The sequence below is a fragment of the Suricata suricatta genome, chromosome 4 (assembly GCF_006229205.1).
Source record: "Suricata suricatta isolate VVHF042 chromosome 4, meerkat_22Aug2017_6uvM2_HiC, whole genome shotgun sequence".
Taxonomy (NCBI): domain Eukaryota; kingdom Metazoa; phylum Chordata; class Mammalia; order Carnivora; family Herpestidae; genus Suricata; species Suricata suricatta.
This window is the reverse complement of record NC_043703.1, coordinates 99,548,251-99,575,311: the sequence shown is the minus strand read 5'-3', so window position 1 is coordinate 99,575,311 and position 27,061 is coordinate 99,548,251. Positions and strand designations below refer to the sequence as shown.

Here is a 27,061-nt window from a genome sequence, read left to right as displayed (position 1 = left end):
CATTTGGAATCTTGAGGTTGGCTACTTCCGTATTTGGCCCTACCCTCAGCATTTCTTCCCATTTAGTGCTCTCCCTCTCCATCGTTGTTCTGTGCTTTTGTAGTCTGTGTGCCCGTCTTCCCTCTGCTGTGAGCTTCCTGGAGGTCAGTGTCTTCCAGTTTTACCTCTTTTCCTCCACTCCCAGCGTTTAGTACAGCAGTATATATAATTCATAGATACCTAATAGTATTATAATTTACTTTTTTATTCTTTGTAAACTAAAGCACTATGAAGTTCTAAGAAACTATTACTTTTACAGTAAAATGGAGAAAACAAATCTGTGATGAGGTCTATTTTAATACTCTATTCAAAAGGAAGTATAAAAGAAGCAGAGGGAAGGAGCCTTTTGGTTAAATAAAAGAATGATGTCTTTCATAATCTGAAGTAGGGCCTGGGGGAGTAGGGCTTAAGAAAGCTAATTAGGGAAGAAAGCAGTTTATATTGGTTTCATTGGTGAGTTTGAAACTTTCATTTAAAAATAAACCTAGGGGCGCCTGAGTGGCTCAGTGGGTGAAGTGTCCAACTCTTGGTTTTAGCTGAGGTCATGATCTCACGGTTTGTGAGATTGAATCTCACGTCAAGCTTTGGACTGACAGTGTGGAGTCTGTTTAGGAATGTCTCCCCCTGTCTCTCTGCCCCTCCTCTGCTCATACACTCTCTCTCTTTCAAAATAAATAAATACACATTTAAAAACTACATATTAGCCAATTTGACAATAAGTTATATTTTAAAAAATACAAGACCCTAAATTTTAGAGTTAAAAAATACAGTAAAGGGGCCCCTGGCTGGCTCAGTTGCAAGAGCATGCTACTCTTGATCTCAGGGTTGTGAGTTTGAGCCCCTCATTAGGGGTAGAGATTACTTTAAAAAGAAGTAGTAAAGGCTTTTTCCCTTTCCAAGAAAAAACTAACACCATTGCAGCTATGAAATGAGTTTGAGAGTAGTACTGTAATTCAAATAAGGCAGAAATTACTTAAGAATTATTAAAAATGGTTTGGAGTACCTGGGTGGCTCAGCTGGTTTCGTGTCTAGCTTCGACTCAGGTCATGATCTCAGAGTCTGAGCCCCGCGCCAGGCTCTGTGCTGACAGCTCGGAGCCTGGAGCCTGCTTTGGGTCTGTGTGTCCCTCTCTCTCTGCCCCTCTTCCACGCATTCTTTTTCTATTTCTCTCTATTTTCTCGCTCTCAAAAAAATAAACATTAAAAATTTTTATTTAAAAAATAGTTTATAATCTCCTAATGGTAGACACTCTAAGTGGAGTGGTTTTACGATAATCTTTGGGCTTTTAAGTGTGGATATTTCATCTTGTTTTCTGACAAATTTCTTTAAAAAATCTTTTTTAATGTTTATTGATTTTTGAGAGAGAGAATGCATGGGAGCCGGGTATGGGCTCAACCGACTGAGTCACCTAGGCTCCCCCTGACAAATTTCCTTTTTAAACCAAGAATGGAGTGAAGTTTTGAGTAAGAAATTTTGTGAACACAAGCTTTTGCAGCTAAGTGTTTATATTTTGGGCTGATTCCTGAAGAGGTTATTCTTTTTTAATTTTAATTTTTTTAGAGAGAGAGTGCACAAGTGTGGGAGAGAGGGGCTGAGGGGGAGAGATCGAGAATCTGAGTTCCACGCTCAGCACAGAGCCTGATGTGGGGTTTAGTCCCACGACCCTGAAATTGTGATCTGAGGCAGAATCAAGAGTTGATCGCTCGACCAATTTAGCCACCCAGGTGCCCCAGATTCCTGAGGAGTTTAGTCAGGATAGTTTCTCTTCGGAGGGAAGGTGGATTACTTCCAGAGATCCCAATAAATAAGATACTGTCAAATTTCTGTCAACATATATCGAACAGAGGTCCCTATTTTGTGTATGGCAAGAAAAAAGTTATTTAACAAAATCAGGAATTATTTAAAATGTGATTTTTCTTTTCAAATTATAATTGAATAAGTATCTTAAAAGATTTTCATCTTGTGGTCTTTTTTGTAGTTTGTATGGTATCACAATTTTTTAAATCTATATTTTGATTTATTAATGCTTATAGAGAATTTTTCACTTGTGGTTTACGACCATAGGGCTGTGAAATCTATTTAGGTCTTGACCAGTTTGTTATCATTTATTTCTTTTAGGGCATTTGTTTCTTGGCTAATGAACTGCATTAGAACTAGAGTAAATTTAGAGTAATAAGGGTGAATATTCATGACCTAAATTGTTATATATGTGTTTATATGTATCCTGGGTTATATGTAATGGTGGATTGTGGCCCCCCAAATATGAAAGCTACTGACTTACAGGTTTCTTTTTGTGATTCAGGTCATATAACCAACACCTTGAGATATAAAGGTATAAAGGGTAAAAGTGAAAAGTTGCAATAGTTCAAAAATTAGTGAACTGAAGGATTTACAATAGAGCATTAATTAATTGTTGAAAGAGAGGTATAGATACTACCTATCATATGTTGAGGGCTCAGAATGTGCCAGCACTATGCTAATGACTTTACATTCATTTTTTCATTTAATTTTCACAAACAGTCCTATGAATTGTATCCCAGTTTTTCCTTTGAAGAAATGAGGCTTAATGAGGTAATACATTGGCTGGTTTGCCTGATGACCACAGGGCTCTTGCTCTTAACCGTGTGTCCTAGCAGAAGGAAACCCCCAGGCTGAATACCGGGGAACGGGGAACGTGCACCTGAGCACTGAGGTGGGATTTGGTTAGGGAAGGAGAAAACCATTTAATGCGGGGGAACAGAGATAAGAGCAAATTAATCATATAACTGTTAGTCTGTGTTCAGAGCATCATGTTGAAACAATCAGTTATCTGTCTCCTTCTAGGCTCTATGCTCCAGGATCATTTGTTACTTTAATGTTTCCATTCCCTGTTGCCATGTCTGGCTCTTAAATGTTGTTCAGTAAAGCATTTCAACAGATGAATGCCCCTTATCCATGCCTCCTGAGAGAAGCAACTGGGGAAAGAATAGAGGCCTCATTATTAGGTATTAATAGTGAATGACTATATTATTCCAGAAGTTGTCAATTTTAATATATCCTAAAGAATATAACTCCAAAATACAATATGCTGAAGCTGCAGTGAGTATTGTTTATCCTGTCGAATAGATGGGGATAAAGAGAAATACATACTTCGGCTTTCTTTGTCCACATAAAGACTTCCATCCATCAGAAGTACTATGCTTGGTAAAGATAATGGACACGTTTTTTAGTGTGTTTATGAAACCTACTCAATGTTTTAAAGTCCATTTGCTTAATTTGACTTGCTTAATTTGAAGTTTTTCTTTTCAAAAATAGAATTAGCTCTCGTGAGCTATTTTTAATTACATAAGCCAATATATTTCTCAAGACATATTCATACATATGGTCATTAGAAAAAATGTTTTCCATAATGTCTGTCCTATTTCATTCTTTGGTTAGAGTTGAAGGTTATATATATTAATAGAAGCATGGTCCCTGCCACCCTTATCTTTCAGTCATCTAAAGAAATACAATAATGAGTGAAGAAACACATAATTACAGTAAGAAATAGAATATGGAAAATGCTCACGTTTGGTACAGGCTGTTAAAGATAGAACAGAGATGCCACTTTTGGTTGGGAATGAAGAAGGACTTCATGAAAGATGTCTTAAAGGATAGATAGGCTTCTAAGAATATGAACAAATTATTATGTAGTAAACAAATATCCTAAGATCTATTTATCCTCATAATTAAATATTAATTGAAACAGATTATATTAGTATTGAATTTTTAATGACTTAAATATATTGTAAACCGTACATTGTGCTCCAGTCAGTCTGCATGCAGTGGTTCTCTAGTGAGACTTCTGGGGAACATAAGAACAACTGGTACCCGGGTCCCCATCAAGATCATGTAAGTCAGAATGACTTCTTGGATGTTAATCAGTTACCTATCACCATAGCCTTGTAAGGAAACCCAGGTTTTACAAATACAGAAATTAAATGGCTTGCCCAAGGGACTGACTAGAACAATTTGAATTCTCTGCAAACTTGTAAAATCATGCTGCTCCTGCTGGCTTGGCTACTGTGTTGAAATCAATAACTATTCTGTCTATTCAAAGTAGATAATAATGTTGGGAGTTGCAAAGCTATCTAGAGCATGGAGACAGAAGATATTCTCCACTTTAGATAACACCTAATTTGCCTTTCTTCCTTATCAGCAGACACTTGGAATTGATATCCTTTATTGTTATTTGTTTCTGATCGTGTATCCTTTTTCTTGATCCTCAGCTTGACCTCTTTGGAAGTGAAATGGGAGAATAAGGAACATTCTCTTGTTTGTGTCCTTTTTGCCACAGAAGTGTGCTGTTTTGCTCTGTTGTCTCTGAGAGCAGTTTCTGGTGCCTCTTCCTGCCTCTTTCCCCAAATGCCCAGATTTTCTTGACCCTGGCTTGCTTATTAGTCAGAGTGGTGACACCTTTCTAATCTTCCAAGATTCACATTCGTGGTCATTTACATATGATGAAACATTGTTTAAAAAAAATTTTTTTTAATGTTTTATTTATTTTTGAGTGAGAGAGAGACCGTGTTAGCAGGGGAGGGTGAGAGAGAGAGGGAGACACAGAATCCGAAGCAGGCTCCAGGCTCTGAGCTGTCAGCACAGAGCCTGACGTGGGGCTTGAACCCGCAAGCTGTGAGATCATGACCTGAGCTGAAGCCAGACACTCAATTGGCTGAGTCACCTAGGTGCCCCAAAACATTGTTTAAAAAAAAAAAATCACAAAACTCTAATAGTACTTCAATTATTCCCCTTCTGTATATTTAGTTTTCCAGTATGTGTTTCCTCACATCTGATAGTGAGTTTGTGGTGTAAAGGAACAAAGTATTTGAATCATATTCTTGTCCTGTGCATGTCTTTTGCTCTAGAAATGTTTTTTTGAATACATGGGTAGTTGAGTGAAAAGAGAAGAAAAGGTGGATGTATGAGAAAACCCTTCTTTTTATCTGTTCACTCCTGTTCCTAGCAATGAGAAACTAGTATCTGTATTTTTAATATTATGAGTAATGATAAAAGAGTTAGTCCTGGAATAAAGTCAAAGTAATAAATTCCTGATCCTCCAGTTTTCTCTGCAAATTTTGCCTTTTTTATTTTTTCAGTTGGTGGTATCTTAAGAACGGGAGGGAAAGACCCTGAAGTGGGGAGGAAGGTTGGGCTTTTTTGTTTTGTTTTGTTTTATGATTAGAGGGAAGAGTTTTTCAGGTATTTCAGTGGTTGTGGTTATTTTATTTGCCTTAAAATATACTTTTTAGTTAGTCCTAGCCATCAGGTATTAAAACATAGTTTAGAAAACTCTAATGTCTCACCATTTATTCAGATACTTTACATTTTAGTACAGTTTTATTGTTTTAGAACGTAATTCCTGCACATTTCTTTTAGAGAAATTTCTAATGAGTATTTTTTTGATATTATGAGAATAGAACAGTTTTCCTTCAGTCATCATTATTTTTAATCTGGGTGTCATACAGGAAGGCTGCCAATTTTTAAAAAACATATTCTGTGGATTTTCTTATGTAGTGTGAAAGTGGTTTTATTGTTGCTAGTTTTGGATGTCTTAGGGAAAATCCTAGCCTTGACAATATCCTCTTCTACCTTTCCTGAAACAATTGCCTCTATTTGTGTTTCCTAGTTTACTTTTTAATCTCCAGATTCAGAATAATGGTAAATAATAATAGTTAGAGTAGTCATTATTGGCCTGAATCTGTCTGGTTTTAAATGTTGTAGACCTTTAAAGTTTGTTTTTGCTAAATAAATAAAACGTTGGGTTTGTTTTTGTTTTTTGTTTTTGCTTTTACAGGAAGTGCCTCTTAGAGGGGGAATGCCTTAAGTCTGATATTAAGACTGTGTGTTTTTAAATAATTGGGTTTCAAACACTTTGCTAGTATTTTCTAATTTTTATTTTATTATAATAAGACTATTTGGCCAGAATAATGTCCATGTTAGAATTAAGTGAGTTTTTCTTTGTGGCCTAGTTTATGACCAGTTTTATAGGTGTTCCACATAGGGAAGAGAGGGCATAGATTCTGTAATCTCACAATTTTTATTTATGTCTTTAAAAGTCAGCTTTATTAATTATATGATTTTAATTACTTTCAGTCAAAGTCTGATTGAAATGTTAAAGACATAACAGTCATTGAGTTTGTTGCTGCTCTTCAGCACTTAAAGTCTTATTTTCCTCTTTAAGATAGGAGATGCATAATCCCTGGTTCTCTTTTTGTGATGTTAGTAGCCATCCTACATTCTTTAGAGATTGCAAAATATTTATTAGCTGAAGTTCTCTAAAGAACTTTTCCTCCTGAACTACTGTTTACCCTGAGGTGCAATTCCTGTAGGAGCCAGGAAATGTGACATTGATTATATTTACCCGTTTTTAAGATAATAATTTTGTTCCCTAGCATTCTTCAAATGCTCTAAGTTTTCATTTGTTTGTACTTATGTTTTTTAGTATCATTATGAACTCAGTGTATTTAAACATCCATGGCCATTAATTATGGTGATTCATGCACTCTGGTGCCATTTTTTGACTATTGAGAACCATACCACTTGACTCCTGTTCTCTTTTAAGTAAGACCCAAAAGGGCGCCTGGATGGCGGTTAAGCATCCGGCTTCTGCTCGGGTCATGATTTCAGGGTTCGTGGGTTCGAGCCCCGCATCAGACTCTGTGCTGACAGCTAGCTCAGAGCCTGGAGCCTGTTTCAGATTCTGTGTCTCACTCTCTCTCTCAGACCCTCCCCTGCTTGCACTGTCTCTCTCTGTCTCTCAAAAGTTAATAAAAAACAGTAAAAAATTTTTTTAAATAGGACTTTTAAGGGGCACCTGGGTCACTCAGTCAGTTAGGCATCCTACTTTAACTTAGGTCAAGATCTCACCATTTGTGAATTTGAGCTCCACTTTGGGTTCTGTGCTGACAGCTCAGAGCCTGGAGCCGGTTCAGATTCTGTGTCTCCTTTTGCTCTCCGCCCCTCCCCCACTCACACTCTGTCTCTCTCAAAAATAAATAAATATTAGAAACAATTTTTAAGTAGGTCTTTAAAATCAAGTCTTTGATAAGAGGGCTGTTTTTATTAAGAGAAACATAGATTTGCAGAAATATTAATTACCTGATTTTGAACATTGTGTTTTATAGTAGAAATTTGATATGAAATATTTTGACACATTAATTATAAAAATAATGCCTTTTTATTTTATGAAGTTTGAACAAAGAGATATAGAAAAACGTGAAAATCACTCAGTTGTACCATTCAGAGGTAACATGTGATAGTGTTTATCTTTCCATCTTAATGCATGATTCTATATTTTTATCTAGTTGTATTCGTATATATTTTGTATCTTGCTTTTTTATATGACATTTCATATCCACTAAAGTCCTTTAAAAACATAATTTTAAATGATGGCATTATATCTAAAGGACTAAACCACAATTTAACAAACTGTTCTCTTACATTGGATTTCTAGTTTTCCCCCTTTTTTTCTAGGAAGATTATTGCAGGTGTACATAGAAATAAATTGGTATTTTGACTTTGATATTCTGGATTTTTACTTAGGTTCTATTGCTAGATGTAGGATTTTTTTTTAAGTGATCCATAAATACTTCTAGGTGTTCTAAATGAACATACTTAACTATGGCTTTTAAATTTTAAAGCCAAAATTCCATATTTTGCCTTTTGAGGAGGACTACGTGAAATAAAGCACTGATTTAAGGTTAAATGTCATTGCTAAATGTCTTACATGTTTTATAATTACAAATAGTCTTAATGTGCTCTGACATGATGTTAATTTCACTTGGTAGATGGATGTAGTTAGAACCTTAGAAACCCAATGATTGCCTTGAAGAACAATAACTAGTGAATGACAGAGCTTGTATTCAACACCAGTATTTTTAGCTTCTAGCAAGCTCTGAATTTTAGTGCATTTGTCATGTATAATTTTTATATTTAAACTGTGTTTAGGATATATAGTAGAAGAACTTCGATAGTATTGAAGGCTTTATTAATTACTCTTCCTGGTATGCTGCTGTCTTTGAGATTAAAAATTAAAGCATTTGATTAATACACTATAAGATGGTGAGGTGGAAGCAGTTCAACAATGTGTTTGTTGGTAACCTGAGTAGCCTAGTCTTTTTGGGCAGCTGACTATTGATTTTGGCTCAGTTCACAATTCCAGGGTCCTGGGATCGAGCCCCATGTCAGGCTGTGAGCTGAGCATGGAGATTTTCTCTCTCTCCCTCCCTCTCCTTCTCCCCCTCTACCCCTCTCCCCTGCTTCCATTCTCTCTAAAAATAAAAAAAATATTTTTTAAAGTACTTGTGTATTGTCTTTAACTGTTCTCAGCCCCCACCTCCCACCCCGCCCCCACCATAGGAGGGTGGAACGTAATGACTTGTCATCTGTATATTCTGGATAGTTTAAGAAATATTCTGTTCAAAATGTTAATCTTGGCTGTTACCAAGGTTTTCAACTATTTTGAGATATCTAATAGTAATTTTTAGTTCCAAAATTTAATGTGAAAATTAATTGGAAAAAGAATAGACTATCTCGCAATATGGTCTAAAGTAGGATTTTTGAACAAATATACAGAAAAACCAACATACTTTCCTTTTTTTTCTTTCTTTTTTTTCTTACAGTTTTATTGCATTTCACACTCCTGTATTTTAATGGTCTAGATTTAAGATGGAAGTCAGGAATATATATTTTAAGCTGTCTAATGTCTAATAAACATTTACTAAGTAATGTCAGGCACTTTTTCTGGAGTGGCTGTACTGCTTTATACACCCACCAGTAACGTATGAAAGGTCTGCTTGTTCCACATTCTCACCCAAACCAGCTATTATTAGGCTTTTTAATTTTAGCCAATCTGGAGGGTGTAGAGTGGTACCTTACTGTGGTTTTAATTTGCTTTTACTGAGGAGTAAGAGTGTTGAGTACCTTTACATTTGCTTATTAGTCGTCTGGATGTTGTCTTCTGAGAAGTGCCAACCCGAGTCTTCTGCCTTTGTTATTGGGTTGTGTCTTTTTCTTACTGATGTGAAGGCGTTCTTAACGTAATTTGAGTACTTTGAGTACTTTGTCAGACATATGTATTCCAAATATCTCATTGGGCTTTTCACTTTTAATAGTGTTTTATTGTGAGTGGAATTTTCTCAATTTTAATGAAGACCAGTTATTAATTTTCTTATAGACCTGCTTGTGCTCTTCAGAAGAAATTTTCTTGGACTGCATTTTGAAAAATGCTGAGACAAGAACCATTTTCTGGTTGACAAGAACTATTTCCTGGTTGACAGAGAAAATAAAAGGTTTCTTTCTGAGTAATCCCCTAACATCTCTCACTTTGTCAGCATTTCTACCGCCTCTAGGACTCCCCCTGTTCGTCTTTTCTCATCATATTAAATTTGGGGCTCTGAATTTTGTGTTCCTAACATTAAGCACATCCTTGTCTTTCTACTGCAGTAAATGCAGTAAATGCAATGGGCTGTAGCTCACGTCTTTCAGTGACTTAGGGCAGCATTTCCCCAATTCTTCCACAGAAGTGTCCTAACCACAGAGGGTGAGTGCAGAACAGGGGTATCTCTCATCCTGGCCAGACCTGAAGTAGCCACTGAAAGCAAGAGAAGTCTTTGAACTCTTCTGTGTGCACTCTTTTAGGAATATAGTTTAGGAATATTAGCTTTCATTTAAAAATAGCATTTAATTGATTCTACCTTTCACTCCAAACTTTAGAGTGAAATTGAGGGAGGCTGCCGGAGGCTGTACCACGTTTATTCAGCAGCTTTGAAGTCCCTCAGGTAGCTCTGGGCTTAGGGTTTTTATATATTGCCTTCACTAATCCGTTTGCTTTACCAGTCCAGTGTGGTTAGCAAACTTGGACAGTAGTTACTGGCAAAGGCAAAACAGTATCTCAGGTCTCATTGCTCTGTGTCCCATACTATCCGGACAACAGAGTACTAAGGTGAAATCATGGGATTACACCTTGAAACAACCTAAAAGAGCTGAATGAATGAATAAATAAATACACAACAGTCTGAGAAAATGAAAAAGTGTGTTTTTAGTGGGCCAAGAATTTTCAGTAATTTCTGGAAGAGAAAAGCAGTTAGATATCCTTATTTTATTTTATATTTTAAATTTTATTTAAATCAGGAGTAGAATTTAGTGATTCATCACTTCCATACAACATTGAGTGGTCATCCCAAGTTCCCTCCCTAGTACCTATCATCCATTTATTTAGCCAATCAACCCTCTCACCTCCCCTCCAGCAGCCTTTAGTTCTCTGTATTTAAGAGTCTCTTATGGTTTTCCTCCCTCTCTGTTTTTACTTTATTTTTCCTTCCCTAGGTATCCTAATGTTAGAAGTTAAGCATTATCAAGGAAGGGCTAGAGGTCATACAAGGAGTATTAATGTCATCTTTCCTGTTCGTTTATGTATTTGTCTGTAAAGTGGTCTTCCTCAAAGGATTTTATGATTTTTAAGTGTCCAGTAATTCGTTCTAAGTAAGTTTTTGATTACTGAAGTTTTTGTTACTCAGGCATCCCTAAAATAATTCTGTAGTCATTCTTGGTTTTGGGGACACTTTTTCCTTAAATTGGCTTGTAGTCGATGCTTTTTATGACTTTGATTCCCTAAAGCTAAAAAGACTGAAAATGTAGAACTTTGAGGTAAAATACTGTATTATTTTTGGTAGTAACTTAATTTTATTATAATTATGAGTTAACTCATGAACACATAATATAAGTAACTTGCTGTATTGTTACAGGATTCTAAACAAACCCTTATGCATTCTTCAAAAATTTTGTGGTTAAACAGTAAACTTCGATATCTGTACTCTCTTCTGTCGTATTTTTTATATTGTTTTATGCTGTTTTTAAGTAGTTTTAGGAGTTATAAACAGATGATTCTCTTGAATGAGCCCTTGCTTAATAAAGGGAAGGGGACAGAGAAACTCTTTTCAAGGTTACTTATGACCAAAGGCCACTTAAGAGCAAACAACAATAAGACAGCAGTGTTTTGTTTAATTTTTTTTACATTTATTTATTTTTGAGAGAGTGTGAACAGGGGAAGAGCAGAGAGAGAAAGAAGCACAGAATCTGAAGCAGGCTCCAGGATCTGAGCTTGCAGTCAGCACAGAGCCCAACATGGGGCTTGAGCCCATGAACTGTGAGATCATGACCTGAGCCAAAGTCAGACCTTAAGTGACTGAGCCACCAGGCGCCCAAAGACAGCAGTGTTTTTAATTGATCACTGAATGTTGATAAGAATTCAGTTATCATTATAAGCCTTTTGTTAATTATTATTGGTAGTCTCTTAGTTAAAATACAGAATAATTCTTCCTACATAACAATAAGTATAAAATGCTTAACATCAAGGACATTTGAAATTAAGGTGTCACAATACGTGTGTGTGTGTGTGTGTGTTTTAAGTTTATTTGAGAGTGAGAGAAAGCCTGAGTTAAGGAGAAGCAGAGAGAGGGAAAGTGAGACTCTTAAGCAGGTGTGCACTGTCAGTTCATAGCCCAATGCAGGGCTCAAACCCATGAAATCATGCAATGAGCCAAAGTCAGACGCTTAACTGGCTAAGCCACTCGGGCGCCTCACATATTTTTTTTATTGTGGCAAAAAGATAAATTTATCCTCTTGTAACAGTTTTTAAGTATATAGTACAGTATTGTAAACTATATGTACATTGTTGTACAATGGACCTCTGGAACTTTTTCATCAAGCATGACTGAAACCCTGTACTCACTGAATAACTTCCTGTTTCTCTGTGTGCCCCGCCTCCAATTGTCCCTGACAACTACCACTCTACTGTTTGTTTCAGTGAGTTTGATTGTTTTAGATCCCTCATATTTGTGGAATCATGCAGTGTTTTGTCTTTTATGATTGGCTAATTTCACTTAACATAATGTCCTCAGGGTTCATCCATGTTGTAGCATATGACAGAAATCTCTTTCTAAAACAGATTTCTGTTTGTGTGTGCATGTGTGCGTGCATGCACATGTGAGTGTATTCCATATTTTCTTCATTCATCCATCAGTGGACATTTACATTGCTTCTACACTTTGTTATGAATAATGCTATGATGAATATGGATATGTCACCATACTTATTTTTAAAGGGTATATGGGTTTCCTCTTGCAGATACATTCGACTCTATGGGAGAAAATTTAGCAAAGAAGATCATGTTCTTTTTATCAAGTTATTGTATAAGCTGGTATCAATTCCAAAACTGGAAATCAGCATGATGCAGGGATTTGCCCGTCTCTTGATCAACTTGTTAAAGTAAGTAAATTTCCTATGATTTTTGCTAACATTTTTTGGTCTGTTTCTTCAAGGTTTTAGGGAATAAGAGCTAAGTGTTCTTTGGTAAGAAGACTCAAGCCCCAAATTGCCATTTAACAAAAAGATTGCAGAAAATTTTACTATAAATTTAAGCTATATATTTTGTAAGATCCTTGAGAAAACACGGATCATTTATTCTTTACTTATTCCTGAAAACCCAGAACAATGCTGGAGACATTAAGTACTCCATTGATAACATGGAAAAGTAAGAAATTCATTGGCAGTAATGGTGGCACAAATGTAAATGCCCCTTTACTGGTGCTCTTTGAAATGTGAGCAGCAGTAAGAATCTGGTGCACTGTTCTTCCTACCACTGCGTTCTACCAGTGAGTTGCCATGGATGGGGAGAAGCAAAGCCCAGCAGGATGACAGCAACATCTAACAACTGTTGTCCTTGTGTGGTAGGGGTAATATACAAACATGTGAATATATGCATATATGTTTACTTTTTTTAAATTAGGAAAAAGGAACTTCTTTCAAGAGATGATTTGGAGTTACCTTGGAGACCACTTTATGACATGGTGGAAAGAATATTATATTCCAAGACAGAGCACCTGGGATTAAATTGGTTTCCTAAGTAAGTATTTTCTTTTCAAGTACTTCTTTGGGAGCACTTGGGGCCTTTTAGAATTTGGTCATAGTTGATAAGTCATTGAGTTATTTGAGATAAGCAAACAAATATACATTTCAGTGTGCTCATTACTGTGTAACATAACTCCTAAAACAATTTATTGTCTTCTTTAAACTACATCTGAAATTGCACGTAAGAATTTCCTACCAGGATATCTGATCACTAATATTACCATACTGGCCAAAGAAAGCAGATTTTTGTTTGAAATCTTGGATTTTGTCATTGACAATAATACACATTTGGCATTCTTTATTATATATCCATATGGATTTTAATACTGCAAATAAAATGAATGCCTCAAGAAGAAGAGGTTGACATAGTCTAGAGGGCACCCACATCTCAGTTACAGAAGCATTAGTTTCAGTGACTGTTCATGGAATGTAAGCTATTCAAATGCACGACTCCTTGATTTAGATGTACTAGGATTATGAAACTCTGGCTCATTCTACCTTCTTGTACATGCATCCTAGCTCTTCCAGATCTCTAATTTTGGTATGTTCTGTATTTTATTCTGAATTTATGGAGTATGGTATGATGATCTGTCCTTTTTTGTTAATAGTGATTTTAGATTTGATCTGGCTCTTAGTTTTCTCAGTCTTAGCATGTTTGTCTTAAAATACACTTAAACTATTTGTGATTGAGGTTTATTTTTAGGAAAATTTCTACAATTTTCTTCAGTTTATTTTTCCTTTACTGTTTGTCATACACATATGTGCTCATTTCCTGAAGAACACCACTTTATACACTTGTATTACTTTTCTCTTTCTTTTTTATACATTAAGTCTTTAAAGATTTATTTCTGGGGTTTCTCTCTCAGTTCTAGACATGTTTTCATTTCACGACTTCTTGTAGTCTCCCCCTACTTGGAACTTACTGTCTCTCCCTCTCTCTCTCTTTCTCTCTCTGCTCCTCCTCTGCTCATGTGCACTCTCTCTCAAAATAAATAAATAAACTTTAAAAAAAATGTTTCACCATGAATGTTCTTGGTCTTTTGTTTTTTTTTTTAATGTTTTATTTATTTTTGATAGAGAGAGAGACAGAGCATCAGAGGGGGAGGGGCAGAGAGAGAAGGAGACACAGAACTGGAAGCAGGCTCCAGGCTCTGAGCTAGCTGTCAGCACAGAGCCTGACGCGGGGCTTGAACCCATGAATGTGAGATCTGACCTGAGCTGACGTCGGAGGCTTAACCGACTGAGCCACCCAGGTGCCCCATGTTCTTGGTCTTTTGAAGAAACATCATGTATTTGCTGAAATCTTTGCTTGGTTTGAAGCAGGCAGCATCCCCTTTTGTATTCTGAAGTTAGCTGTTCTAAAATGAAATTTGTAAGTAGTATGACTTACCTATACTCTTTATCTGTACTCAGTGACAGAAATAAGTATAAATAATGTAGTAACAGTAAAATGATTCCCATAATGGGAACATACTTTATTATAAAACATTATGTGTTTGGGTGCCTGGGTGGGTCAGTTGGTTAATCGTCTGGCTTCGTCTCAGGTCATGATCTCACACTTCGTGGGTTCGAGCCCTGCGTTAGGTTCCATGCTAACAGCCCAGAGCCTGGAGCCTGCTTCAGATTCTGTGTCTCTCTCTCTCTCTGACCCTCCTTGCTCACGCTGTCTCTCTCTGTCTCTCAAAAATAAATAAAAACATACCAAAAAAAACATTATGTGTTTTGAACATGCACACGTCATTACACTGAAAGACACAATATAGTATTAAGATTTAGCATCTACTTATAATGCATAAGTTTGAATTTAAAAGCAAAAATATCAAAACATTTTGTGTAAGAAGTACAAGAGAATAAAAGAGCAGCATTATGAATGGACATTAGAGTAAAAACTAGTGCAAGGATAAAAAAATAACAAGAAAGACTTACTTAAATATGATAGAAGAGAGGGGGAAAAGCTTTAATTTCCAAGTACTGAGCTGGGGAAAAAGGAAGTATGATCTTCTTGCAGATAAGCTGGCCTTATTTATTATATAGTGTCACAGTAATTCTTTATGTAACAATATGGAATGGTGTGGTTACTTGGTATCACAAAACATTATTTTTGAACATTATTACCTGTGAAAGAAATAGAGGCAAAGGATGAATTGGGAAAAGAAACACTGATAGAAGCCACAGAGAATTTGTGCCCTGGACTTTCAGGGACAGTATCAGTAACATTTGAAAACTAACAAGCAGTGCTAAAGTAAATAAATAATGTCAGTTTGTAATTTTTGCAACATAAATTGCCTTTTGTGCCATACCAAAAAGGATGACAATAACATCAAACACTTTTAAAATGTTTTTAGCGTTTATTTCTTTTTTTTAGAGAAAGAGAGGTAATGGGAAGCATTTTAACAGCCAAATTACTAATGAAATTCTCTGACATTATGTTTTATGTCTGCTAATTGCCAGTGTAATGACAGTAGGGTTCTAGACTATTAAAATAGTTTTCAATCTTAGTTGCACATTTCACCCTTGATGCATAATAGCATTGGCAGATCAAGCATTGCAATTGCAGTTGCTAGGATAGTGTGATTTGGTGTGTGTGTGTGTGTGTGTGTGTGTGTGTGTGTGTGTGTGTCTGTGTGTTGGGGGCTGGTAATGAATAACCCTAGGCAAAGTTTTCAGGAAATCAAAATACTTACTTCAACTTATATGTTTGTTATATTCCTAGAAGATTCAGTGTCTGTTAAAACTTTGCAAAAAATACATAATGGTTAAAACAGTTTACTTTTAGGATCAAAAAATGTTTACCTGGGGGCACCTGGGTGGCTCATTTGGTTAATCCAACTCTTGATCTCCTCTCTCAGTTCATGATTTTATAGTTTGTGAGATGGAGTCCCACATCAGGTTCTGCACTGACAGCACTTAGCATGCTTGGGGAGTCTCTCTGCCCCCTCACTCTGCTCCTGCTCTCTGTGACTCACACTCTCAAAATAGACTAGAAAGAAAGACCTAGGTCTTTTGGTTTCCAAACCAGTGTTTTTTTTCCCCCTGTACTAGTACTTCTCAAACTGTACACTTAATACCTCCTTCTCTTAAGGCTTTGAGGTGTTTCTTAAAGTGGTCTGGTGTGAGAAATTTCTTGGAAATTCATATGTTATTTTAAACATTGATATCAGTATTAGGCTTAGTAAATAATGCTTTCAGGGGCACCTGGCTGGTTAAGTCAATAGAACATTTGACTCTTGGTCTCAGGGTTGTGAATTTGAACCCCATTTTGGGTGTAGTGATTACTTAAAAAGAGAATCATTAAACAATAGGTATTTTCATAAGTAAAAATTCCTCCCCTCTATATCTTGACTAAAATTGATGCTCCAGGAAGATGACCCATATTGGTTTGGTGGTTTGGAGTGCTTACCCCCAGGGCCGTGTGTGCCGTTGAATGGAGCACACATTGTGAAGTGCAGCTCTGTGATGCAGACGCTTTAAAACAAATTTTTTTTTTGCATTTATTTATTTTTGAGAAACCAAGCTCAAATGGGCGAGGGGCAGAGAGAATGTGACACAGAATCCAACGGAGGCTCCAGGCTCTGAGCTGTCAGCACAGAGCCCAACACAAGGCTTAGACTCACAAACCCTGAGATCATGACCTGAGCTGAAGTTGGACGCCCAACTGACTGAGCCACTCAGGGGCCCCTGCAGATACTTCTTAAAAATGGTAATGTGTTGTTTCAGTTTAAAGGGATCACAGAATACTAAGGATATGGAACTGCTTTTGAGGGGGCTTTTGTTTGGTGAGAGGCAACCCTGTAGGACAAAATTAGAACCTTAATGTCTCTGTAAAAAACAAAAAAAGTAGAAGGAATTGTACTTAAAACAGTTTTCAGTACTGTAATTCTTTATTCATTTTCTCCAATTTTCTGTAGTCTTTTTACTGTTCCCATGAGTTATTTACCACCTGTTGAAAGGAATACCTGTTCCCTTATTTCCATTTGGGTCATACTCTATGTAGTTATAAAAACTCACCTTTGAAGGATTATCAACTTTTTTGGTTCTTGGACTTTATTTAAAATTTCCTTCTTTTTCTTTAAGCTTCTGTTTAGCATACTAGTATAGCAAGTGTTTATAGTCTGGGGATAATGTTTTGACTTCACAAACATTTTATTTCAAAAAACTCCTGAAAACCCTTTAATATGGCATGCTTTGGGGATTGGTATTTTTGCTTTGAGTATTTTCATCTTAGATATAGTCTGACTCATTCTGAAACAGTTTTGTCAGCTGACTGCATGTGTTCATACTATTTTTAGAATACTATTTTTATAATCAAAAGTGAAAGGTTGCTTCATTTGTCAACGGTCTTTCAAGTATTAACTCATGTATTATGTGTTTGTCTTTTTTGAAACTGTTGCTAAAAGTGCCATGCATTTCAGCAGGATTTTAAAAGTAGGTTCTATTTTTGGGAACAAGGATTATTCTGCTTTCTTCTTTCCCTTCCCTTTTCCCTTCTCTTCTTCCCTCTTCCTCTTCTCTTCCCTTTATTCCTTCTGTCTTTCTGCCTCAGGGGCAAGAGACCGTTTTCTTCTCTGTTTCTAGTTTCTACTGGAGAAACAGATTGTAGGATTTTTTTATTCGGAAAAAAAAAATCAAAGTTGGAAAAGAGGTAGTTTGAACTTGATAATGGTAATGTAAGAATCACTTAATGATTATGTTACACAAGAAGTATTTGAATCTTAGGGGCCTAGTTTTATTTCATAAAATAATGTCCCCTACACTTAATTTGGGTAGCATATTACAAGTTACTAGTAAAGGTTGTTGCTTCTAACAAGATGTGGAGGAACTGTGCATAGATCAGCTTTTACAAATGGGCACAGACAATTCATATTTGAATAGATATGTGTATAAATTTGTTTACTTTTATCACCTTTAGTTTGATTTTTGCAAGTTGTTTGGTGTTAAAAGGTTTACACATTTGCATCATGAGCAGTTTGGGCCTACATAACTCATTTACTTTTTAAAAAATATATTTTTAAGATCTATTTTTTTATATATAGATCATTCTCAAAGAGGATCATAGAGTATTAAAGATTTTCTTTTTTTTAGTATGTTTTTTAAAAAGTTTATTTGAGAGAGAAAGAGAGTACACAATGGCAGGGGGAACAGGGAGGGGCAGAAAGAGAGGAAGATAGAGAAACCCAAGCAGGCTCTGAGCTGTCAGCAAGATCCCAGAGGCGCTGGATCTCACGAACCGTGAGATCGTGACCTGAGCCGAAATCAAGAGTCAGATGCTCAACTGACTGAGCCACCCAGGCACCCCTAAATTTTTTCATTTTTCGTATCAATCTGCCTCTGGAGAAACTTGATTATTTCCCTTTTTCGTGCTTGTTCTTGATGGCATTTGTTTCTCAGTTGATATGACAAAGGACTGTTTGATTCAGTGTTCTTATCCCTAAGACACAGCTAAATCCTTTGTTCCCCCTTCAACACATGGAAATGACATGTTCTTACTCTACTAGAAGTTTCTTGACACGTGGCTACATTTCTAAAGTTACCAGCAGCTCGAGAATGACCTCTAACTACAGAATTTAACATGATAATGCAATGATGAAAGCAGTTTCTCTGAGGACCTGTTGAAATTTAAAATAGTTTATGGCTATTTTGTTAATAAGCAGTAATTACTAATAAGGTATATGTCTTGATCCTTTATTTGAGTGAGAGTGCATGAGTGAGGGAGGGGCAGAGAGAGAGAGGGAGAGAGAGAATCTTAAGCAGGCTCCATGCCCACTGTGGAGCCCAGCTTGGGGCATGATCCCATAACCGTGAGATCATGACCTGAACTGAAATCAAAAGTCAGATGCTTAACCAACTGAGCCATCCAGGCATCTCGATGTAGTGATTTATTAACATGGTATTTGAGGAACATTCCATTTGTTCTTTTAAAAATACTATTTTTTATTTGGAAATGAGAGAATAAATGGTTGATTTTATTTTATTAATGACTTTGTTAGTTTATTCCCAAAAGTTATATCTGTGTTACAATGATTTTTCTTTATAAACTTTTTTTTTTTTTTTAAGCATTTAAAAATATTTAGTTCACACTGATTAGGCTTATCCTCACTTTCAGGAGTTGTGCATGCTCTTTTTACTCATGTGGTCAGGATTATTACAACTCACTAGCACTAGCCATGAGGCAGACGTCTTTCTTTAAGTATTTATACCTTTCTTATGGTAGAATTATCTTGACCCTAATTTTGTGTGAAGTGGCTGTGAAAACTGAATACTGGCTGATGAAACTATGCAATATTAGATTTTTGAAAGGTTAGCTATGAGATGAGTAGTGTTTGACCGATGGTTGTATTTGTTTAGATTTAGAGAAAGCAGGTAAAACTGAGTTTTTTAGGTGAAAAGACATATATTCTTTTTTTTTTAAGTTTATGTATTTATTTGGAGAGAGAGAGAATGTGCACACGTGATTGGGGATGGGGCAGAGAATGAGGGAGAGAGAGAATCCCAAGCAGTTTCTGTGCTATCAGTGCAGAGCCAGATATGTGACTGGATCTTAAGAACCTTGAGATTATGACCTAAGCCAAAATTGAGAGTCACACGCTCAACCAACTGAACCACCCAGGCACGCCAGTGAAATGCATTCTTAAGAAAGAAAATATATAAGCAATTACCATTAAATTATAAGGAGGTTAAGGCAGAGGTATATAGAATAAGCCAGTGTTATAATTTCCCAGTTCATTTATTAAAAAGCAAATATGATTCTGAAGCTAACTTTTAGTTTAAGAATTGTCACATGAAACTGAAAGTACTTCGAGCTGTGGGCATTCCATACTTTCCTCTCGAATATATCATTTGCTGCACATTTTTCTGGTTTAAAAGTGACTATTGTTCTGATAATTAGGTAAGGCCAAGGAGGTAGGAAACATTAACCACTAACTAGGTTTAGATAAGTCCCCTATATCAGTAACCAGTGTAACTGGAAGCTTAGGTTTTTGGGTTTCCTCAAGCTTCTCTACTTCATATTTGGCCCCTAACTTTACTTATGTCATCATTAATAATCATAAAATGTGAGGTAATGGTGGCCCAGAGAGGAAAATTCATACAGTCATTTGTTGAAACAGGGGCGACAAGAGGTCAGAACTTACTCTCTACCCTAATAAATAGGGTGGGACTTGGGAAGAATTTCCTATTTTGATTTTGTCTCCTAAATCACAAATTAACAGTTGTTCAAGAGGCAGTAGAGTAAATATAAAAACAAAATGAGCACAAAATTTTAGTTCTTAAGGAGATTGAAAATATAATTTGTTTTGGCTAGTGTGAAATAATAATTGTAGTTAGCACTTTTTGTGTTTAATTTGGGGCCAGATAATTGTTTTCTTTATACTATCTCATTTAACTTGTATAACAGCCTTCTGAGAAGTAGGTATTATTACTGTTATATAGATGGAAAAACTGAAGCTATGATATTGAACTGATAGTAAGTAGCAGGACTGGTAATTAAATTTAGATCTGACTATAGTCCAAGTTGTGAACCATTGCATGATAATACTCTGGCTTTCTTTTCAACTTAGCCTGCCTTTTCTAAGATGAAATACATTATGAAAAAACCCATCCAAAGCATATCCCTTCTGTAGATCCCTTTTTATTAAAAAAAAAAAAAAAGTGTGTTGAATTGTAATCACTTTAATATTATAAACTCCAGCAATTGGGAAAATACATAGTGATTATTCACTCCCTCTAAAAATTAGTGAAATGGCAGTCTAGTAGCACCTAGCCTTAACCTTTTATTTTATTTTTAAACAGAAACATTGTTCCCTTCATCTTGAGAGATTACAAGAATCACAAAAGGTCATTATACAGATATCACAGGTTAGAGAGATTGTACCCTTTTCTGGATAAAGAGCATGAATCCATTGGCACAGGCCTTATATATAAAGAGGGGTTGAAACGGACTTTATTTAGAGGAACTAAAGCACATTCCCACATAGCCTATTCCTCTAATGAGTGAAGTGACAGCTATCAAGTTTTATAATTAACCTCCTTCTGAAGAGTGAAGAACTAGAGAAAGCAGGTAGCTATGCAGCCTTTTATGACTTGCTTTCTAGAATCATTTTTGACATTATTTGAAAGTTGGGTGGAATAGAAAAGTTACCAGTGAAAATAGCAGGTTTTCTGTATTGTACTCTCAAATGAGTTGCCATAGAAACAGTAAAATAAATGTAAAGTTTAACATGAACACAAACTTCAAGAACTGGTAGAATTACAAGATCTTCTGCTTATTGCCTTGGACAGAAACTTTACCGATTTAGAATGATCTTTTTAAAAATCTGCATTTAAGTTAATGCACTAGGAACTAGATGGTTCTTTAAGCCTTGGCTATATAATTTGTTTCTAAATGGAGTTCTTCAGTCCAGACTAAAAGAAGATCTAAAGATCTGTGCTCTTTGTTGCTCTGATAGAAAATGTCCATTGAGTATAGTAAATTAATAAATATAAATATGCATAAATATGTATGAACACATAGCCTTGGTATAAGTACTTTGGAAATGCCCAGAAGTAAAAATCATAGTCATGTTCTTCAAGGAGTTTAAGTATATTTGGAGAGTTTACCTGTTTTTTAACCAGGCAAACTTAGATGTTCTCTAAACTAATAATTGTGTGTTTCTCAATTGCTTTAGTTTTTTTGTGTGTATGAGAGAATGTAGACTCTCTCCCTGATACTCAAAGAATGTGTTCAGTGTCTTTCTTGCCATATGGTCATCTCTTTTACTTTAGAATGATCTCATGTGTTGCAGCCTGGTTTCTTCTTCAGCTCATTTTTTTCTGAGTAATTTTGAAATTAAAGAGGATTTCTACAGCTTCAAGTCACGAAATTACAGTTTTTCTCTCCTGGTTGTATAATTGATTACCTGTGCTGACTTTGGTTTGTGCTATCCCTTAGAATTTCTTTATGGATTGGGTCCTAAGCTTTCAGAGAAGTTGAATAGACTTCTGGACTTAAGAGCTTCAAGAAGCTTAATGAGCAAGTGTCAGGTTGAAGCACTGCCTGAAAGTTGCCTCTTTACCTCATAATTTTTTGTCTTGACATTTGGGGACTTGGTTTATTTACTTGTACATATCATCCTATAAGTAGCCACACATTAATTTTAAAATTCCAGTCCAAAATTACCTTGTGCCCTTTGTTTATTTGCATTATACCTCTTTTGACAATGGTCTAATTAAATTAAATATTCCATTCTGGCCATGTGTGTTTACACGGGTACACATTGGTCTTTTCATTAAAACAAATTTCTCTTATAAATCCATATAGAAATATTTAAGTAGCTGGTCGAAAAGATGGCTGTTGCTGTTTTTGAACATTGTTGCGGGGAGCTAAGTAACCTTGTAGGGTTGTAGAACTCTAGTTTCTGGCAGTTGCTGATATGACCTCACCAGGTTTTGTTTGCTGTTTGTGTTTTGATGTAAAAGCACTTTAACTAAAATAGCAATTAGTATTTGAAGTTATAAGCCGCTGAGCATACTTCTTGTGTGTTAAGTATGGTCATTGCTGCCTACTTTGTAAGGTTTGAAAATGATTTGTCCTTTTCCCAGTTTTCTTCCCTTTAGTTTACAACAGAGAAGGAGTAAACAGGGCAAAGGAAAGGGTAGGCTGCAGAGTTTAGGTAGTTAGTTCTGTCTTTATGAAAGAGAGGGAGTAGCTATTGCATGTATACAGATAATATTTAAACATATGAACATGTCTTAGAGGTCCTTATTAATTGGATTAGATGTGTTCTTAAAATACACCAACCTAATTTATCAAATGCCTCTCTCTCCCCCCGCTCCCCAGTTCTGTAGAAAATGTTCTCAAAACACTCGTGAAAAGCTGCCGGCCGTAAGTAGCCTCTCGTTTTATATAACCTCTTATTATCTCTTTGAGCTTCTCCCCATCCTTAGTATGCTTTTAAGAGAAAATTAAAGGTATAAATAGTTTCTGACATTGTGTTGTTAGTCACTGGGCACAACATATCATTTCCAACTCATGAACTAAATTATTCAGCTTTCATTTATAAATTTAGAAATTTTTAAGTGACGTGGGTGTCACACATAAAATAAGAGTGCCGTAATTTATGCATAATTGTCTTTATTTGAAAGACTTTCCTAGAGTATCATTATTCAGATCAAAAATATTGTCCAAAATGAGTATTGTAGGCGTTGCACCAAAATGTGAATAATAATGAAACACGTTCAGACATCCTTTAAGTATTTAAGCAAAAATTTTAAATGTTTTTAATCCAAAGTCCAATTCTCTGGACTTGAACTATTGTTTATCAGGCTATTAAACTAAAAAAAAAAATAATAAAATAAAAAATAAATAAACTAATAAACTATTGTTTATTTAGACTGCTTCTCCTGCTATGTACGGATGCAGTGAATTTTTTTAATGGAAAACCCTATTTTATCATATTTTTATAATATGAGTTAAAGTTATAAATGGTTTTATAAATCAGGCATTTATTGCTGACCTACCATACTACCCACTTCTGGGCAAATGTATTTTTAAGAAATAGTCTCCCTTTTAAGATTCAGGCTTAAGATCTGACCTGAGTCATAAGCCATCAATGAACAAATGTCGTTTTGAGCTAGGCACTTACCTCTTAGTCTGTGTTTCCTAACTGGAAATTTGATCATCACTGGGTAATTCGTGGTTTTTAGCTTCTTAGGTAATTCATAGAACACTGAATTAGAAAGGGGAATTGATGTATGAGATCTTTAAAGGCAGGATACATTTTGTGTGTGTTTTTGTGTGTGTGTGTGTTTATTCTAACCTGTAGCACAGTGACCTGGCACATAGATGCTTGATGAACCCAAAGAAGTATTACTAGAAATATAGGTTAATTTTTCACATAAAGGAATGATGTGTGATTCTAATTAATACAGATAGACAAAAGATCGCATAGGATTAATAATGTGACTTGTAGGCCAAACGTACAAGTGTATTTGAAAGTGTTTCATAATAATTTTTTTGGCCATACCCAAATCGAATTTCTCATAATTTTAAATCCCTTAATGGATACTTAGTAATTATACATGGGTTCTCTTTTTCCATATACCTTTGTTTTGTGTATGAATGCACACTTCAGGTCTTAATTTTGTATATAGTCTCCATTCCAGGGGCTTTCCTGCCCATTTCCTAGACTTGTAGAATGTTAGTACCGGTAGGACCAGGCCATCTAGTCTAACCCGCTCTTGTATTACCGGAGAGCTCTGCGGTGCAGTGAGAGGAAATGGCTTGTCTGGGGTTCTCCTTCTCATGTCACTGATTATCCATTTATGTAGACTAGATTCTCTGTGACTAAATTTTTTTCCTGTTGCTATTACATAGAACACAGGACGGGAAAAACTATAAGAAACATGTATATTTATATTTACAGGTTATTTCAGTGCCTTTGTATTTTATAAGCTTTATCAGCTTACAGCATTTTTCTAAGTTCTGTAGACAAGAAGAAAATTTGCTTTTAAGTATGACAGGGCATTATTTTAGTGTGGCAAAATGTGTTTAAGTTACCTTGACATTTGTGTTGCGTGTGCTGTACCTTATGAAATCCCTCCTCCCCTTTTTTGTCAGTCATATGTTGATGTTGTAGAGCTTTTTTTTTTTTTTTAAAGCACTGATGAGATAAATGGAAACCTTCTTTTTTATTAGATACTTTCCAGCAGATGCCACAGCTGAGATGCTAGAAGAATGGCGGCCTTTAATGTGCCCTTTTGATGTAACAATGCAAAAGGCCATCACTTATTTTGAAATATTTCTTCCTACCTCCCTTCCTCCAGAACTTCATCATAAAGGTTTTAAGTAAGTATTTACATTTCTTGACAAATTATAGAATAGAGTGAGAAATAGAGCTGTATAAGCAGACCAGTAAAGCAATTATAAGTAAACAAAAGAAGAGAGATAATGCTTGTGTGCAAGCCAAGAAAGATGAGGGCTGTTCCTGGCTGGCTCAGTTGGTAGAGTATGTGACTATTATTGATCTCGCAGTTGTGAGTTTGAGCCCCACATTGGGGGTAGAGCTTACATTTTAAAATCTTAAATAAAAAAGGAAAGATGAGGGCTTTAAGAAAGCAAGAGAGAAAGAATAAAATTGCACAAAGGAGTAGAAAATATCAGTAAATAAGCAGTGATAAAAATGTTAAATTGTGTGGAGTTCAGGGAAAGGAAAAGTGTTTTTCTAAAACTTGGTTTTATTCATCACTTACAGTTTTCTTGGGTCTTTCTTAAAATTTTTTTTCTTTGCTTGTTCTAGTCTTTTCACCACTTTTAAGAATTTTTTTCTCTTGGGTGGCTCAGTCAATTAAGCATCCAATTCTTGATCTCAGCTCAGGTCTTGATCTCAGGGTCGTGAGTTCGAGCCCACTATGCTCTATGATGAGCATGAAGCCTACTTTAAAAAAAAACAAACAACTTTTTTCGAGACTGGAAGAAAATAGGTATTATTACCATGTTGTGGGTTCATCCTTATTCCCCAGCCCCCCAATTTTCTATAGTGAGGTATTAAATCTTTTATTTCTGTCAGATCAGAAATTTTGTATTTAGCTGTATATTGATGAAACGTTAATTCTTATCCAGAAAATCTAAAAACATTTCACTTCCTTGACCTTTATAAAGATAGGTGAATAATATTGCAACATTTTCTTGCCCTTAACATTCTCATCTGATTAATCTGAGATAATTTCCCCCACAATAATTTAGTTGTACTTAATACTTCATGACTCATTTCTTTTTGGCAACATTTATTATAGTGGTAGTTACTGGCATAATTACTAATGGCTTATTAAGAGAATGCAAGGGAGAGTTTAACAGTGAAGTAGGGGGCTGATGAGAAATTCTATTTGGTATGGACAAAAAAGTTATTAGGAAACCTTTTCAAATACACTTGTAGGTTTGGCCTACAAGTGCAGAAGTGCACTGGAAGGGGAATATTCAGAAAAAATATTTGTTTGTTCCATTAAGTTTGTAACATGGAGTATTATTTTTTCTAGGTTGTATAGTTATCAGTAAGAATAATAGATTAAAAAAATACAAAGGATACCTGGCTTTGAACCACTTTCTATAAATCACTTGCTATTCATAACAACATTTTTCTTCTTCAGACTTTGGTTTGATGAATTAATTGGCCTTTGGGTTTCAGTGCAAAATCTCCCACAGTGGGAGGGGGTGAGTATCCTATTTTTTTCCTTCTATACTATCAGGTCATTTGATAAGTAACTTCAGTTTCTTAGAATTGGCTATTGGCAATGTTGTAATTTTTTGTTTGTTTTTAAATTCTGTTTGTTTTCTAACAGAAACAGATACTTGTTTATTTTGTTTTTATCAATGTCTAGAAGCATGTGCATGTATTATGAAATGCATGAAATGTAAGACAGTTGTTTGCTTTTGTACCTTTTTCACTAGTGTGTTGAAAACATTGTGGATGTTTTCTTTATGCTTATTAGATTAAAATGTCTTCTGTTTGCTTTATGAATCATGCTTTATCATTTCCCTTTTAATAAGCATTTCAACTATAGTTGATTTTAAATGGGTGACAAGAATCAAAACTGAAATTTGGAGATTTTTGAAAATTGAACCATAAACCATATATTAAATTAAGTTTATGTTAATTATGATAACTGAGAACAACAAATGGATAAGGGGTGTGACTGATACTTCTTAACAACAAGAATTGTATTTACTTAATTGTCTTTCTTTTTTTGTTTACTTTCAGCAACTAGTAAATCTCTTTGCTCGATTGGCTACAGATAATATCGGGTACATAGATTGGGATCCATATGTACCAAAGGTAATTGAGAACATTTGAGCATACAACAGCACCAATAGCACTTTTTGTGTCTTTAAGAAATGTGTTTTGTATGCTAATTGCTAAAATTTTTTTGACCACTAGTAAAAACATAAAGTTTACTGGGATAGATCATTTATTTTCAAAAACTATTTGGATCATATTAAGGTGTCAGAAATGTGTGATTTTTGTCTTGCCTATGTAGGACATGAAATAGAAATTTCAGAGTGAGTAATTTAGAAAGTACAAGGTATATTATTGGGAAGTGTTGTGTTCATACCTTCCAACAAGTT

General features: G+C 35.4%; 1 protein-coding gene across 1 annotated transcript in view; it reads left to right on the top strand.

Annotated features, from left to right (window-relative positions):
• The window catches only part of PSME4 (proteasome activator subunit 4), a 95,134-nt gene that overhangs the window by 7,058 nt on the left and 61,015 nt on the right, over positions 1-27,061 (top strand). Inside the window, exons 2-7 of the mRNA XM_029937352.1 lie at positions 12,184-12,324; positions 12,845-12,961; positions 22,781-22,825; positions 24,638-24,787; positions 26,086-26,149; positions 26,697-26,771. Coding sequence (XP_029793212.1) covers positions 12,184-12,324; positions 12,845-12,961; positions 22,781-22,825; positions 24,638-24,787; positions 26,086-26,149; positions 26,697-26,771 — 592 coding nt within the window. The remainder of the gene's footprint in view (positions 1-12,183; positions 12,325-12,844; positions 12,962-22,780; positions 22,826-24,637; positions 24,788-26,085; positions 26,150-26,696; positions 26,772-27,061) is intronic.